The sequence below is a fragment of the Rhinatrema bivittatum genome, chromosome 11, assembly GCF_901001135.1.
Source record: "Rhinatrema bivittatum chromosome 11, aRhiBiv1.1, whole genome shotgun sequence".
Lineage (NCBI taxonomy): Eukaryota > Metazoa > Chordata > Amphibia > Gymnophiona > Rhinatrematidae > Rhinatrema > Rhinatrema bivittatum.
The window spans coordinates 76327579-76339737 of NC_042625.1; the positions used below are offsets into that span (position 1 = coordinate 76327579).

Below are 12159 nucleotides of genomic sequence, written 5' to 3' on the forward strand. Positions count from 1 at the left end.
GGGTTCCCCCAGGACCCCGCCTCATCTTTCCTATGTGGTGTCAGTTCTATGCTGCAGAAACCTGAGCTGACATGACAGGCATCTAAAATCAAGGTTGCAATGCGACCGGCCTTGCCTAATCGAGGCTGCAGGGCAACGCAAGGGTGAATTATCCTTCCTTATCATTTTTATGCGATTTGGTCAGCGTAGGGGAGGGAAGTGGCATGAACACGGCCTGAGTGTGGATCTGTAATTTCAGAGGCCTCTTCCCATCTCTCTATGCAGAAGCTTGCAAAGCTCCAAAAAACATTGTTCACTCTTAAGAACAAAATGAACCAAGGAGAGTAACGGAAGCTGGAGCCTGGTCACCCTTCTTCCACAGAGTCATCACGCCCATTAATAACCGAGATCCTGATGTAATAAGAAAATCGGTACTCACGTGCTAAAATAAAGTTAACTACTGATGCCATAAGCTAATGGTAAGCTAATGCATCAGGAGTTTAAAAAAAATAGTGCTAACCTGAAAACGTGTGCACAAAACATGATGTATGAGCAGAAATACCAAATACAGACTCCAGGTGCAGTCCCGGAGACTAACATTAGCCCCAGAAACTTTGCTCCACCTCTGATCAGGAGTTCAATTTCCAGTGTTAAGAAAACATGGGTTAAGCCTCTGCACCTCTCTGCGTTTGGGGATGATAGCTAATGCCTTGATTAACATGGGAGTGGCACGGCGGCATCCTAATTTGTGCACACAGGGGCAGATTTTAAAAGCCCTACGCGCGTAAATCCACCTGGATTTATGCGCATAAGGGGGTTACGCGCACCGAGCCTATTTTGCTTAGGCTCGGCGAGGTGCGCAAGCCCCAGGACGCGCGTATGTCCTGGGACTTTGTGAAAGGGGCGGGACCGAGGCCTCTGGCGCGCAACCTACGCCTGCTCAGAGGCAGGCGCAACTTCCAAAATAAAGTTCCCTCCGAGGCCACTCCGATTTCGGAGTGGCCTCGGAGGGAACAGGGAAAGCCATCAGGGCTCCCCTAGGGCTCGGCGCACACAAGGTGCACAAGTTGCATCCCCTTGCGCTCTCCGAGTCCGGATTTTATAACATGAGTGCGGCTGTGCGCGCATGTTATAAAATCAGGCGTAGATTTGTGCACGCCAGATGGCGCGCACAAATCTACGCCCGCACGTAGGTACTAAAAGCTGGCCCTCAGGGTTTTTTTGTGTTTGCTAAACTCCTTAGATCAGGAATAAAGCTGTGTGCACTGCCACGTGTGCCTTTTGATCTATCTAATGTTTGGGTACTTGCCAGGTATTTGTGACTTGGATTGGCCACTGTTGGAAACAGGATGCTGGGCTTGATGGACCCTTGGTCTGACCCAGTATGGCACTTTCTTATGTTCTTATGTTATGTAAATATCGGCCCATGTCCTACTGTAGAGAGGAATAGGGCAGTTTTATCTCCTTACATCTCTTCCCCCTTCTCCAGCGCTGCTGTCCCTGTTACCCAGTCCTGGTACCCATGCTCTCTTCTCACCCTAACCTCGTTGGCTTTGCTGAGCTTTTCGCCTCCTTACCTCGGCTCACGCGCTGCTTTGCACCAGACAGGATCCCCGGGGTATCAATGAGACTGATGCTCTCCAGCACTTTGTTGGGCAAGTGGGAACACATGAACCTGAAAAAGGGAGAATTCATCCAATTTATATTTTGCAATATATATTTACCGTGCAAATCCTTTTATATTGACTATCTATGCCAGTTATCCAGCTAGCCTGAGCAGTTCCCAAGCAATCAGCCAACCAGACTGAGCAACTACTGACAATGGCAAGCAGTCCCTCAATGAGAGTGAGCAGTCACCCAAGTAGAGTGTAGTTGCCCAACTAGAGTGAGCAGTCACTCAGTGAGTAAGCAGCCACTCAACCAGCCCCATCACTTGCCCAACTAGAGCAAGCAACTACCCAGTCTGTGCAAACGGTTACTCAACTTGAGTAAGCCATCACCCAGCCAGCTGTTTGTTAAGTGGCAGGGTAGGGTTGAGGGTGGGGCCTATAAAACCTTATTACCCATCTCCTTTCTCCTTCGTGTACCCCATTCATTGGGCAAGTTACTCCCTGTCTACCCATTCCCTTCCACCACAAGCTCCCGATTCTACACTTTCCACTTTGCTTATTGGTATAGACTTCCTGAGTCCATGCATCATGCTCCCTCTCTGGCCGTATTCACCTTTATGAGGTTGCTTTTAAATCCTAAACACTTCCCTATAATAAATACACTTCCCACAGACTCCTGTTTGTTATGCATGCTTGTCTTGGCTGGAGTGTAAGCTCCATGGATCAGGGACACTCTCTTGTGAATCTGTCTACTAGTGCTTTGGAAATGCTAGGTGGTAGAAGTAGTAGTACATAACCTGTTTTCCACAGCCCTTTCCTTTCTAATCCCCGAGGCCCACACCCAGATCCTGGGCGCTATAGAACTGTCCCATTTGCCAGGATTCCCAGCTGGGGTTTTCCGAGATCTAAAGTTAGTAGAGCCACAGATGGCCAAGTCATTTCTTTAACTTTCTATCCATGTACTTTGTGCAACATGAAAACATAGAGCATGATGGCAGATAAAGGCCATACGGCCCATCCATATCTCCTGCTTAGTTTTATAGCCAGTTCCTCCCCTCAGAGATCCTGCCTGCCATGCATTAATTGCTTGGAGGTCGCTATCATATCTCCCCTTTCCCTCCTTTCCTCCAAGGTATACCTGTTTAGATCCGTCCCCATATCCTGTATGATGAAGACCGTTGACCATTTTAGTAGCTGCCCTCTAGACCAACTCTGTTCGGTTTATATCCTTTTGAAGATGTGGTCTCCAGAACGGTACACCAGAGACTTATACAGAGACAACATCACCTCCTTGGTCTTGCTGGCTAGTCCTCTCCCTGTGACCCATGCATCCTTCTGGCTTTGGCCCCCTTCAGATCATGCCTGTATCCCACGCTTGTTTCATGCATAGATGAATTTCACCCCATCAGACTGTACTGTTCCCTTGGGTTTTGCAATCCAAATGCATGACTTTATATATTTTTAGCATTCACTTTCAGCTGCCAGACTCTAGACCATTCCTCAGGCTTCACTAGATCCCTCCTTGTGACTTCCTTTTGTTCCACTGTGTCTACCCTCTTGCAGATTTTGATATCATCTGTAAAAAGACAAACTTTTCACGATAGCCCTTCTAAATATTACTTAAGAAAATGTTGAAAAGCAGCGGTCCTGGGACTGATCCCTGTGGCACACTGCTAGTAACTTCCCTCTCCTTTGTCACCTCCCAGTCAACCAGTTTCTAATCCAGTCAGTTACTGCAGGGCCTGCATGATCCTTTGCAGCTCTATGAGGAAACAGAATTCTTTTTCTTGGCTAAGAATTTCCTCCAGCTCCTTGTGGGCCTGCACCTCAATCAGAACTGGCCTTTACTGCGGTATGGCACCATGAGGCTTCACTCAAAACTACCTGGGCCTTTTCCCCTGTTCTTTTATCTCTCTCCCAACTCAGCTCGGCCATCACTATGATAGTCCCTGGCCAGGGGCTACAAAACACAGCTCCCTCCATAGCCCAGCCAATGTGAACCCTAAGTCTGGGCACTAGGTGTCGCCACTGAGCAATGGCTGAGATTGCCTCCCCTCTCCCTCAACAGCATGCCCAGCACTGGTTGACTTGGGGAAACGAAGACTCGAGCTGGGACTCAAACCCAATGTCCCCCCACGTGGCTGTGCACAGAACAGCCACAGGGCAGCCCTAGGCACCAACCATATTGTGGTCCAGTGGGTCTGTTTCTAGCAGCACATGCCTTGATTCCTGAGAAAAAAAGAAGAATCTATGCTGATGCAAAGGTCAAAGACTAAGGGGAGGGGAGGGGGGAGATGAGAGGAAGAGGAAGGAGAGGGAAATTCTGGTAGAGGGATATGATAGGAACAGGGTTAAGAGGATGGGCAACAGAAATGGATGGGGGGGGGAGGGGAAGAGGAATGAGTGTTGATTTAAACATCAAAATGTATCTGCTCATCTACCCAAAGGGGAAGAGAACCAGAGAGGAAGACAACAGGGCAGACTGCATGGGCCAACTGGTCCTTGTCTCTCCTCATCTATAAATATATAAATATATATATATATATCAAAAAAAACCCCTTACATTAACAAATGTATGGGAAACAACTAGCACTTATGTGAATTCAAAAAATATTTCAAAATGATTTATTACTGATAAGGAATCATTACTTTATTTAATAATTACTTATTAATACTTATTACTTATTACTTATTTAATAATTACTTATTAAATAATAAGTAAATAATACTTATTAAATACTTATTAAATACAGTAATGATTCCTTATCAGTAATAAATCATTTTGAAATATTTTTTGAATTCACATAAGTGCTAGTTGTTTCCCATACATTTGTTAATGTAAGGGTTTTTTTTTGATATATATGTTTCTCATAGCACTGGTAGAGACGATATTGCCAATAGTTTTTTGATTAATATATATATATATATATCTCAAATCAAGCAGAAAAGGCAAAATGAGCCCCAAGTCCTCTGGGAAACCAGGCTGTGCCAGGGAAGCTGGGTGGAGACAGTGCACCAGGTCAGGAAGCAGGAGCCTTTGATTGCAGACTTCTTAAGTTTCTCTGCCCTTGAAGGGAGCAGCCTTTCCCGCCTGAATTCATGTGGGGCGATTTCCACAAGCACCCGCATGGATGCAAAATCCACGGCTCCTTCTTACCCACAGACCGCGCACCAGTTCTCAAAGGAGATGTACAAGCCTGCTTTCCCTTTTCAAAGCTACCCCGCAGATATCTATCCCTGCTTTATCTTCCGGTGCTTTAAAAAATGTGATGGATGTACGTTATTTCCCCCCCCCCCCCCCCCGGCACCATCTACTTTTTCCCCAGCTAAAAGCCTGCACGTTGTGGATCCCCCATGGGTATTTTAAGCTGGGGAAAGGCAGGGTCATTTAGACAGCCCAAATTACGTGGGGAAATAGTTTTTGGAATGTGCCCCGGGAAAGATTCCAGCAGGCTCCCTACCCTGGAATTCTTGTCTTTTTAAATCTAAGCCCAGGAAGAGTTACAGTTGGGTGCAGTTTATTTATTTTATTTATTTATTTAAGGTTTTTATATACCGGCAATCATGACAACATATCTTGCTGGTTTACATAAAACAGGGGTGCAGTATATACATCAAACTGGAACTGTGTGTCAGAAGGTGCAGTTACATATAACAGGGGTAGCAGAACTGGGAGAAGGAGGAAGAGAAAGGATAGAATAGTAGCGGGGCAGTTGGTAGGTCCCTGCCCCAGAAGGCTTACAGTACCTGCGGCAATGGAGGGTGAAGCTTCTAACCACTAAGCTTCTACTCCTCCACTCCTACCTAGATATCTTCCAGGAGACCTGGGAAAGAGAAAAGCAGACAGAGACAGCCGAGGAAGGGAGCAAGAGACAGGGGGAGAAGGCGGGAGAGAGTTTAAGGAGGACAGAATGTCTTCCAGATGCTTATGGGCCCCTTCAGCACACTCTTCTGAGATTAGTGCTGTGGATCCTGCCTGCAGATGGAGAGTGAGGAAGTAGAAATCCATTTTTCAACCTAAATCTTCCAGGATATCCTGAGCCAGCAATGGCTTTGAACTTATGACGATTTTTTTTTTCCCCAGCCAGAAGGTAGGCAGCTCCTGCAAGCAGGGCTGTGTCAGGGAGTCCTGGCACAGAGCACACCCTGCATTCCTCGGCAAATGCACAAGTATTCTCTCCCACACACCCCCTCTTTCCTAAAGACACCACCTCAGACAAGAAGAATGAAGAAGGGCTGAGGTTGGGTGGGGAACAACAGAAGAGGGCAAGGGAATGGTTATTATTGGGGATGCAGAGGACAGGAAGGAGGGGGCAGGGTGATGGTTATTACTGGGGGTGCAGAGGGCATGGGGTGAGGGATGAGAGGAGGGGGCAGGGTGATGGTTATTACTAGGGGTGCAGAGGGCATGGGGTGAGGGATGAGAGGAGGGGGGCAGGGTGAAGGTTATTACTAGGGGTGCAGGGGAAGGGGGTGAGGAATGAGAGGAGGGGGCAGAGTGATGGTTATTACTGGGGGTGTAGAGGGCATGGGGTGAGGAGTGATAGGAGGGGGGTAGAGTGATGGTTATTACTGGGGGTGCAGAGGGCATGGGGTGAGGGATGAGAGGAGGGGCAGGGTGATGGTTATTACTGGGGGTGCAGAGGGCATGGGGTGAGGGATGAGAGGAGGGGCAGGGTGATGGTTATTACTGGGGGTGTAGAGGGCATGGGGTGAGGAGTGATAGGAGGGGGGTAGAGTAATGGTTATTACTGGGGGTGCAGAGGGCATGGGGTGAGGAGTGATAGGAGGGGGGTAGAGTAATGGTTATTACTGGGGGTGTAGAGGACAAGGGGTGAGGAATGGTAGGAAGGGTGGGAATGGTTATTTTCTTCACATCACAAGTTTATATATAGTCATCAGCTTTTTTTACAACAACCTATGGGGAACAAAAAAATTTTTTTAACATATTTTTATAGCCCCCCACAATGTTTCCAGACGACAACTTTTTATAACGTTCTTCACATCACCAAATACAAAACATCTGGGAAGAGGTAAAGCGAACAAGAGGAGTAAGCAAAAGACCAAAATCATGAGTTCAAATCCCGGTCTGTCTGGGTGGTTTCAGAGCATGAAATGTTATCTCCCTGTGCCTCAGTTCTAATCCCCGGCTCTGTCACTGCCTTTGAATATGACCCGAGGGCAAGTCGTTTTATTTCCCTATCCCTCAGCTCACCCAACTGTAAACGGGCGATGATCGTGTAATTCCTCCCCACCCATCCCAGTTTCTGGAATATCTCGCCCCAGGGGTGACTACATGCACCTTAAGCTGTATTGCACCCTGTAGACTTGTGTGTGGATGAAAGGCGGGAAAGAGGTGAATTCTTATTCTTCTGGCTATCACGGGAGAGGGGAGGCGAGGCGGGGGAACCTACCGGTTCAGGAAGGTGTTGCCGAAGGGGTTGAGTTTCCGGAAGGGCTTCTTGGGGTCCACGATGAGCGCGTTGCCCGGGATGATGCCCTCCGTCTCCCCATGCATGACGGCGATGAAGGAGTCGGTGGTGGGCTCCGGCCCGATGCGGCTGCCCGGGATGTCCTGCTCCAGCAGGTACTTGATGAAGGTGGTCTTGCCCGTGGAGTACTGGCCCACCACCAGCACCATGGGCTTGTTGTCGAAGTCGGCGTCCTCCAGCGCTGGTGAGTGGAAGTCATGGAAGCGGTAGAACTCCTCCACGGGCAGGAGCTTCTTCTTGTACAGGTCCTTCAGGCCCTCCGTCACAGTGTGGATCACCTCGGGGCTCCTCTTGTTCTTCTCGTTCTTCCCCATCCAGCTGAACATGGTGGCGCCTTATTGCCTCCGGAGAGCTCCCCAACGTGGCAAAAAAAAAAATAAAATAAAAATCAAGATGCCCCCCTCCCTCCCCAACAACCCACCTCTCTGCACCCAAGAAACTTCTGGATCAACACCAGAGGCAGGGGAGGGAGCACAAGGCTAATAATCCTTAACGCTCACTGTAAAACTCTCAAAAAGGTTTTGGGGGTGGGGGGAGTGAAAAACAGCCACGCTGGGAAAGAGGGAAAAAAATGTTTCCAGCTGCTGCACAGCTGGGCTGGGGCTCTGAAGGGAGACAAGTCTGCTTCTCAAATAGGAGCTTGCAATTAAAAGAAAAAAAACAAACAATTTCTTGGTTTGCAGTAAACCTCCTACAAGCCTCCTCCTGTCTGTGCAGAGAGAGCTTCGTCTGGCACCGGAGAGGTGAGAGGGCTACAGAGCCATCCCTGCTGAACACATTAACATAAATTAAAAGTAGGAAGGGAAAGGGGCTGCCCGGAGCTCCCAAGGAAGACACGCCAAGAAAAAAAAAAAAAAAGCATAAAAAATTGATTCCCCCATCCAAAAGAATGTTTCATTTAAAATCTAATCACTAGCCCCATCTAGTGCTCATAAAAAGTATTGTCCAAACTCAACATAGAAACAGAGAAATGACGGCAGAAAAGAACCAAATGGTTCATCCAGGCTGCCCAGCAAGCTTATGGTAGTATCCACTGTGCCGTGCAGGATACCCCCATGCTTATCAGTTTCCCAAACCGTAAAAGTCAGTGCCCTCGTTGGTTACTGTCTGAATCCAATTCCCTGTAACTCCTTGCCGTTGAAGCAGAAGTAGATGACAGCTAATATACACCATTTGGTGCATCCAATCTGTTCAATTGCCCCCGTCTAGTCTATTCTAGCTAAGGATATCTTCTAGTTTTAACTATGTAAGGAAATATCTTCTCCTCAGCTGGGAAGGGAAGCCAAGTCAGCCTGCAGCTCATGCTAGTAAATTGCTCTCTCTCTATATCTAATAATATATCAAAGTCTTGTTGACCTTTCATCTTGGTTGACCTTGCTTCCTCTTTTTTTTTTTTTTTTTTTTTGGGGGGGGGGGGGAGAGCTTGAGGAAGCCATGCTACTGCTCTATGCAGGTTTGGCTTGGTCTTCTCCCCTTTTTGGGCCTCTGTTGTTCCATGTGATTGAGCATATAGACTTCCAACCTTAGCCCAGTGTTAGTGGGGCAGCCCTCCGGCCGCTCCGGAAGCTCTTTCAAACTACAGGCGGTGATGTGGACCCCTGTGTGGTGAGGCAGCAAGAAGCACCACTGATGAGCCTGACCACAGAGGGAACTGGGGAGATTTCACTTATACCAACTATTGTTCCCTCAGATTGAGCCCTTGATGTGGATGGTCAGGAGGACTTAGCAGATCCTAAGGCACAATCAGGCACAGGCAGAAGCCAGGAGGCATTTCAGGGTCCAGGCAGGCAGTGGGCAAGCAGAATCCAGAATGGTCCAAGGTCAAGACAGGCAGCGAGCAGGTAGGAACAGCATCCAGAACCAGGTGCACAGCTAGCAAGGTAGGAACCAGGTTCAGGCCAAGGAACCTATTACCAAGGCAAGGAGTCTAGCTCCAGGCAGGCTAAGAAGTCTTGAATGTGTGACATCATCTTTGGGGCGACTACTTCCGCCAGAGTGCACAGAATTGTGCGCACAGATGCGCACGCTCACCCTATGCATCTCTTCACTAGGTCCTAGTAACACATGCATAAGAGTGTGCAATAGCGGCTCCCTACCATGCAGTGAGTGTCCAAAGCTGAGGAATCTGGGAAGGCAGCTGAATTCTAACAGCATCCCCTCTCCAAAGTCTCCTCCCCAATTTCCTGTGCCTGGTTTTGTTGGGTATTGGAGATGAAATTCACGGAGCAATTAGGGGGCGAGTAGATTAGAAGCCAGCTCCCACAAATTTTTCTCAGGTCCGTAACCCTTCCAAGCAACAAGGTAGAGAGGTGCACGTTCTTTGAGGGCCCATGCCAGGATTTGGCTCGATACAGTACTAGCTAGGGATGTGCAGCCTCAAAATGTTTGTTTTGGTTTGGTATTTTTTCATTTGGGGGACAGGGGAGAAGAAGGATTGATTTCATTTTTTTTCTTTTAATGGGGTTTTTTTGGTTTGTTTGCTGAAGTGGAAGAAAAATCGAACTGATTGAAACCAAATATGGGCCTTCCATGGCCCTGCAAACCCCTTCCCACCCTGCAAGACGTAAACCTGGTGCTTGGGCCTGCACTGGAGGAAGCTGCCAAAGTGACATCACTTTGGCACCGTCCTCCAGTTAGATCGACATCTTTAAAGTTCTTAGACCCAAATGGGAGTGAGTGGGCTTCGCTCCTCGCTTTAGGACTTGCCAGGACCCATGAAGGGGGTAAGTGGGGGCAGGGGTAGGAGCTCCCCGGCCCTGAAAGATTTAAATGGGGGCAGAGGGGCCTGGAAAGGTTCCAGTCCTGGGCTAGATTAGTTTTGTGGGCCAGGAGTAGGGATCAAAGGGGCCCAGAATTCACTTTTTACAGAGTGGGAAGACGTTTCCAGGGCCACGGGAGGCACAGTTTTTAAAAAATGCAACAAATACAAAGGAGGCCATTTTTGGTTCATTTCATTTGAAACAAAATGAAAATGACCTCATTTGTTGTATTTAATGCTTTTGTTTTAAATGAATGCACATCCCTAGTACTGGGAGCCCAGGGTAGAGATTTTAGGCTAGGCGTGATCCTTTTGAATTTACTCATTTTTACAAACATTCAGGCTGCAGCATTCTGAATGAGTTATAAGCGTTGATTTAAGGTTTTTTTTGGAATCCTTTGTCAAGCAAGTTGAAATAATCCAGGCGAGAAATCATGCAAGCTTGGATGTCTCTGGCAAAGGCACCATGTGTTGCTCCTACAGCTTAGTTCCTTGTGATTATTCTGTTGTTTTCCTTTTATTGTGCACATTTGAAGTTTGGGGCCTGCATAAGATGGAGAGATGTGGCATTTTTACACATAGAGTGATGCAAACTACCAGCATAGACCTCTCTAAAGAAGATGTACGCTATCATGACAGACCATATTCTGTACTGCCTGTGCCCGCACCTCTGTTTTCAGATCAAAAATGGAAGAGGTCGGTGTCAAAATACTGACTTGTAATTTTGCTGGGTAGATATAATTTTTGTTCTTGCTGTAACATGGATATATTCCTGGAAAGACTAGAATAAAAACTGAAAATGAAGGTCCCTGAGTACTGTGCTTGTCCACTGGATGCACGTTCTAGCAGTGCAGATTGCATCAGGAAAGGTATCCTAGCCTGGACTAGAAGCAGCAGCATCCTTTCAGTCTAGTATGGGAGTTCAATCACTCTCCAGCGAAACGATGAAAGCTTATTCCTCAACAGCAGTGGTGGGAGCTGCTGTAGACCCTTTTACTGTACCGCAGCCAGGCTGGATTGTCCCAGGTGCACAGTGAGAGCTGAGACCTGGTGAAAGATTAACCTGGTTATCTCGCTGTGGAAGGCAAAGATGCAGTCAGATAATTATCCTTCTAAGGCACAGAAAAGGGCTCTAACTTTCCTCTTTCCTTTTGGCAGATGTTGGGGATTTATCTTTGGCCAAGGATTGGGGTTTGCACTAGGCACCAGACTAAGGCCTGTGTCCAGGATCTGATCTTACAGATCACTCTATGGTATTAAAGAATTCTCTTCTCCATCAGAGATACTTGATTCATCGGTCATGCTCAGGGGTCTTATTTCCCAGGATCCCTGATAAGAAGGAAGAACGCAGACCAGCTTTATTCGGTTAGGTTAAATCTGAAGTAATGGAGACAAAAAAAATAAATAAATAAAAGAGGAGGGATTTGGGCAACAGACTGCAGATGCAAGACATAGGATTCCTGGAGGGCCTGGGTGCAGAGCCTTGGGTAACCCAGTTTCTGGTGGGAGGACTTTAGTCTGCAGGGTTCAAACGGAAGGAGCACGGGGCTACAAGGACCTTACATAAGCAATGCCATATTGGGTCAGACCAAAGGTCCATCAAGCCAATCCAGCTCACAAGTACCCAGCAGGATCCCAAAGAACAGATCCAAGCCTTCTTACTCCTTGCCAGGGCTTTCCCAGGTCTACATGGCTAACAAGAGTTTATGGAGCTTTCCTCTAGGATTTTGTGAAAACCAGTGGTTCCCAAACCTGTCCTGGAGGACCACCCAACCAGTCAGGTTTTCAGGAAATCCACAATGAATATGTATGAGGGAGATTTGTATGCAATGCCTGAATTGCGGATCCCTAAAGGCTAGAGAGGGTGGAAATGAAGAAAGAGCGCATGGGGGTAACTTGCTGGTGCGGCGGTTCCTACCCTTAACCCATAAGTCTTTACACTGTTGATGCAACTCCATTAGTGCTCTCTGCTTGTACGGCAGGGGGAAAAAAGGAATTAGATTCAGACAGCAACCAACAAGGTCACTAAATGTTAAGGTCTGGGAAAACAAATAGCAATGGGGGTAACTTGCTGATGCGGCTGTTACAAACGTAATCAATAAGCCTGATAACTCTGATGCTGTCATAAGCTTGCTGGGCAGACTGGATGGACCGTATGGTCCTTTTCTGCCGTCATTTCTATGTTTCTAGGTAAGGTAGGACTTCCCTTTGCTAAATCCAAGTTGGCTCTGCTCCATTAGCCTGTGTCTATCTAGATGTTTGTAATTTTGTTCTTCAGAATAGTTTCTACCATTTTGCCCAGCACTGACTTCAGGCTCAT

At 47.5% G+C, this 12159-nt stretch overlaps 1 protein-coding gene across 1 annotated transcript in view; it reads right to left on the reverse strand.

Moving 5' to 3' along the window:
• EHD2 (EH domain containing 2) overlaps positions 1-7837 on the reverse strand; it is a 35180-nt gene extending 27343 nt beyond the window's left edge. Inside the window, exons 1-2 of the mRNA XM_029619995.1 lie at positions 7004-7837; positions 1557-1654 (exon numbers count right to left, since the gene is read on the reverse strand). Coding sequence (XP_029475855.1) covers positions 1557-1654; positions 7004-7407 — 502 coding nt within the window. The 5' untranslated portion in view covers positions 7408-7837. The remainder of the gene's footprint in view (positions 1-1556; positions 1655-7003) is intronic.
• Positions 7838-12159: the final 4322 nt, after the last annotated feature.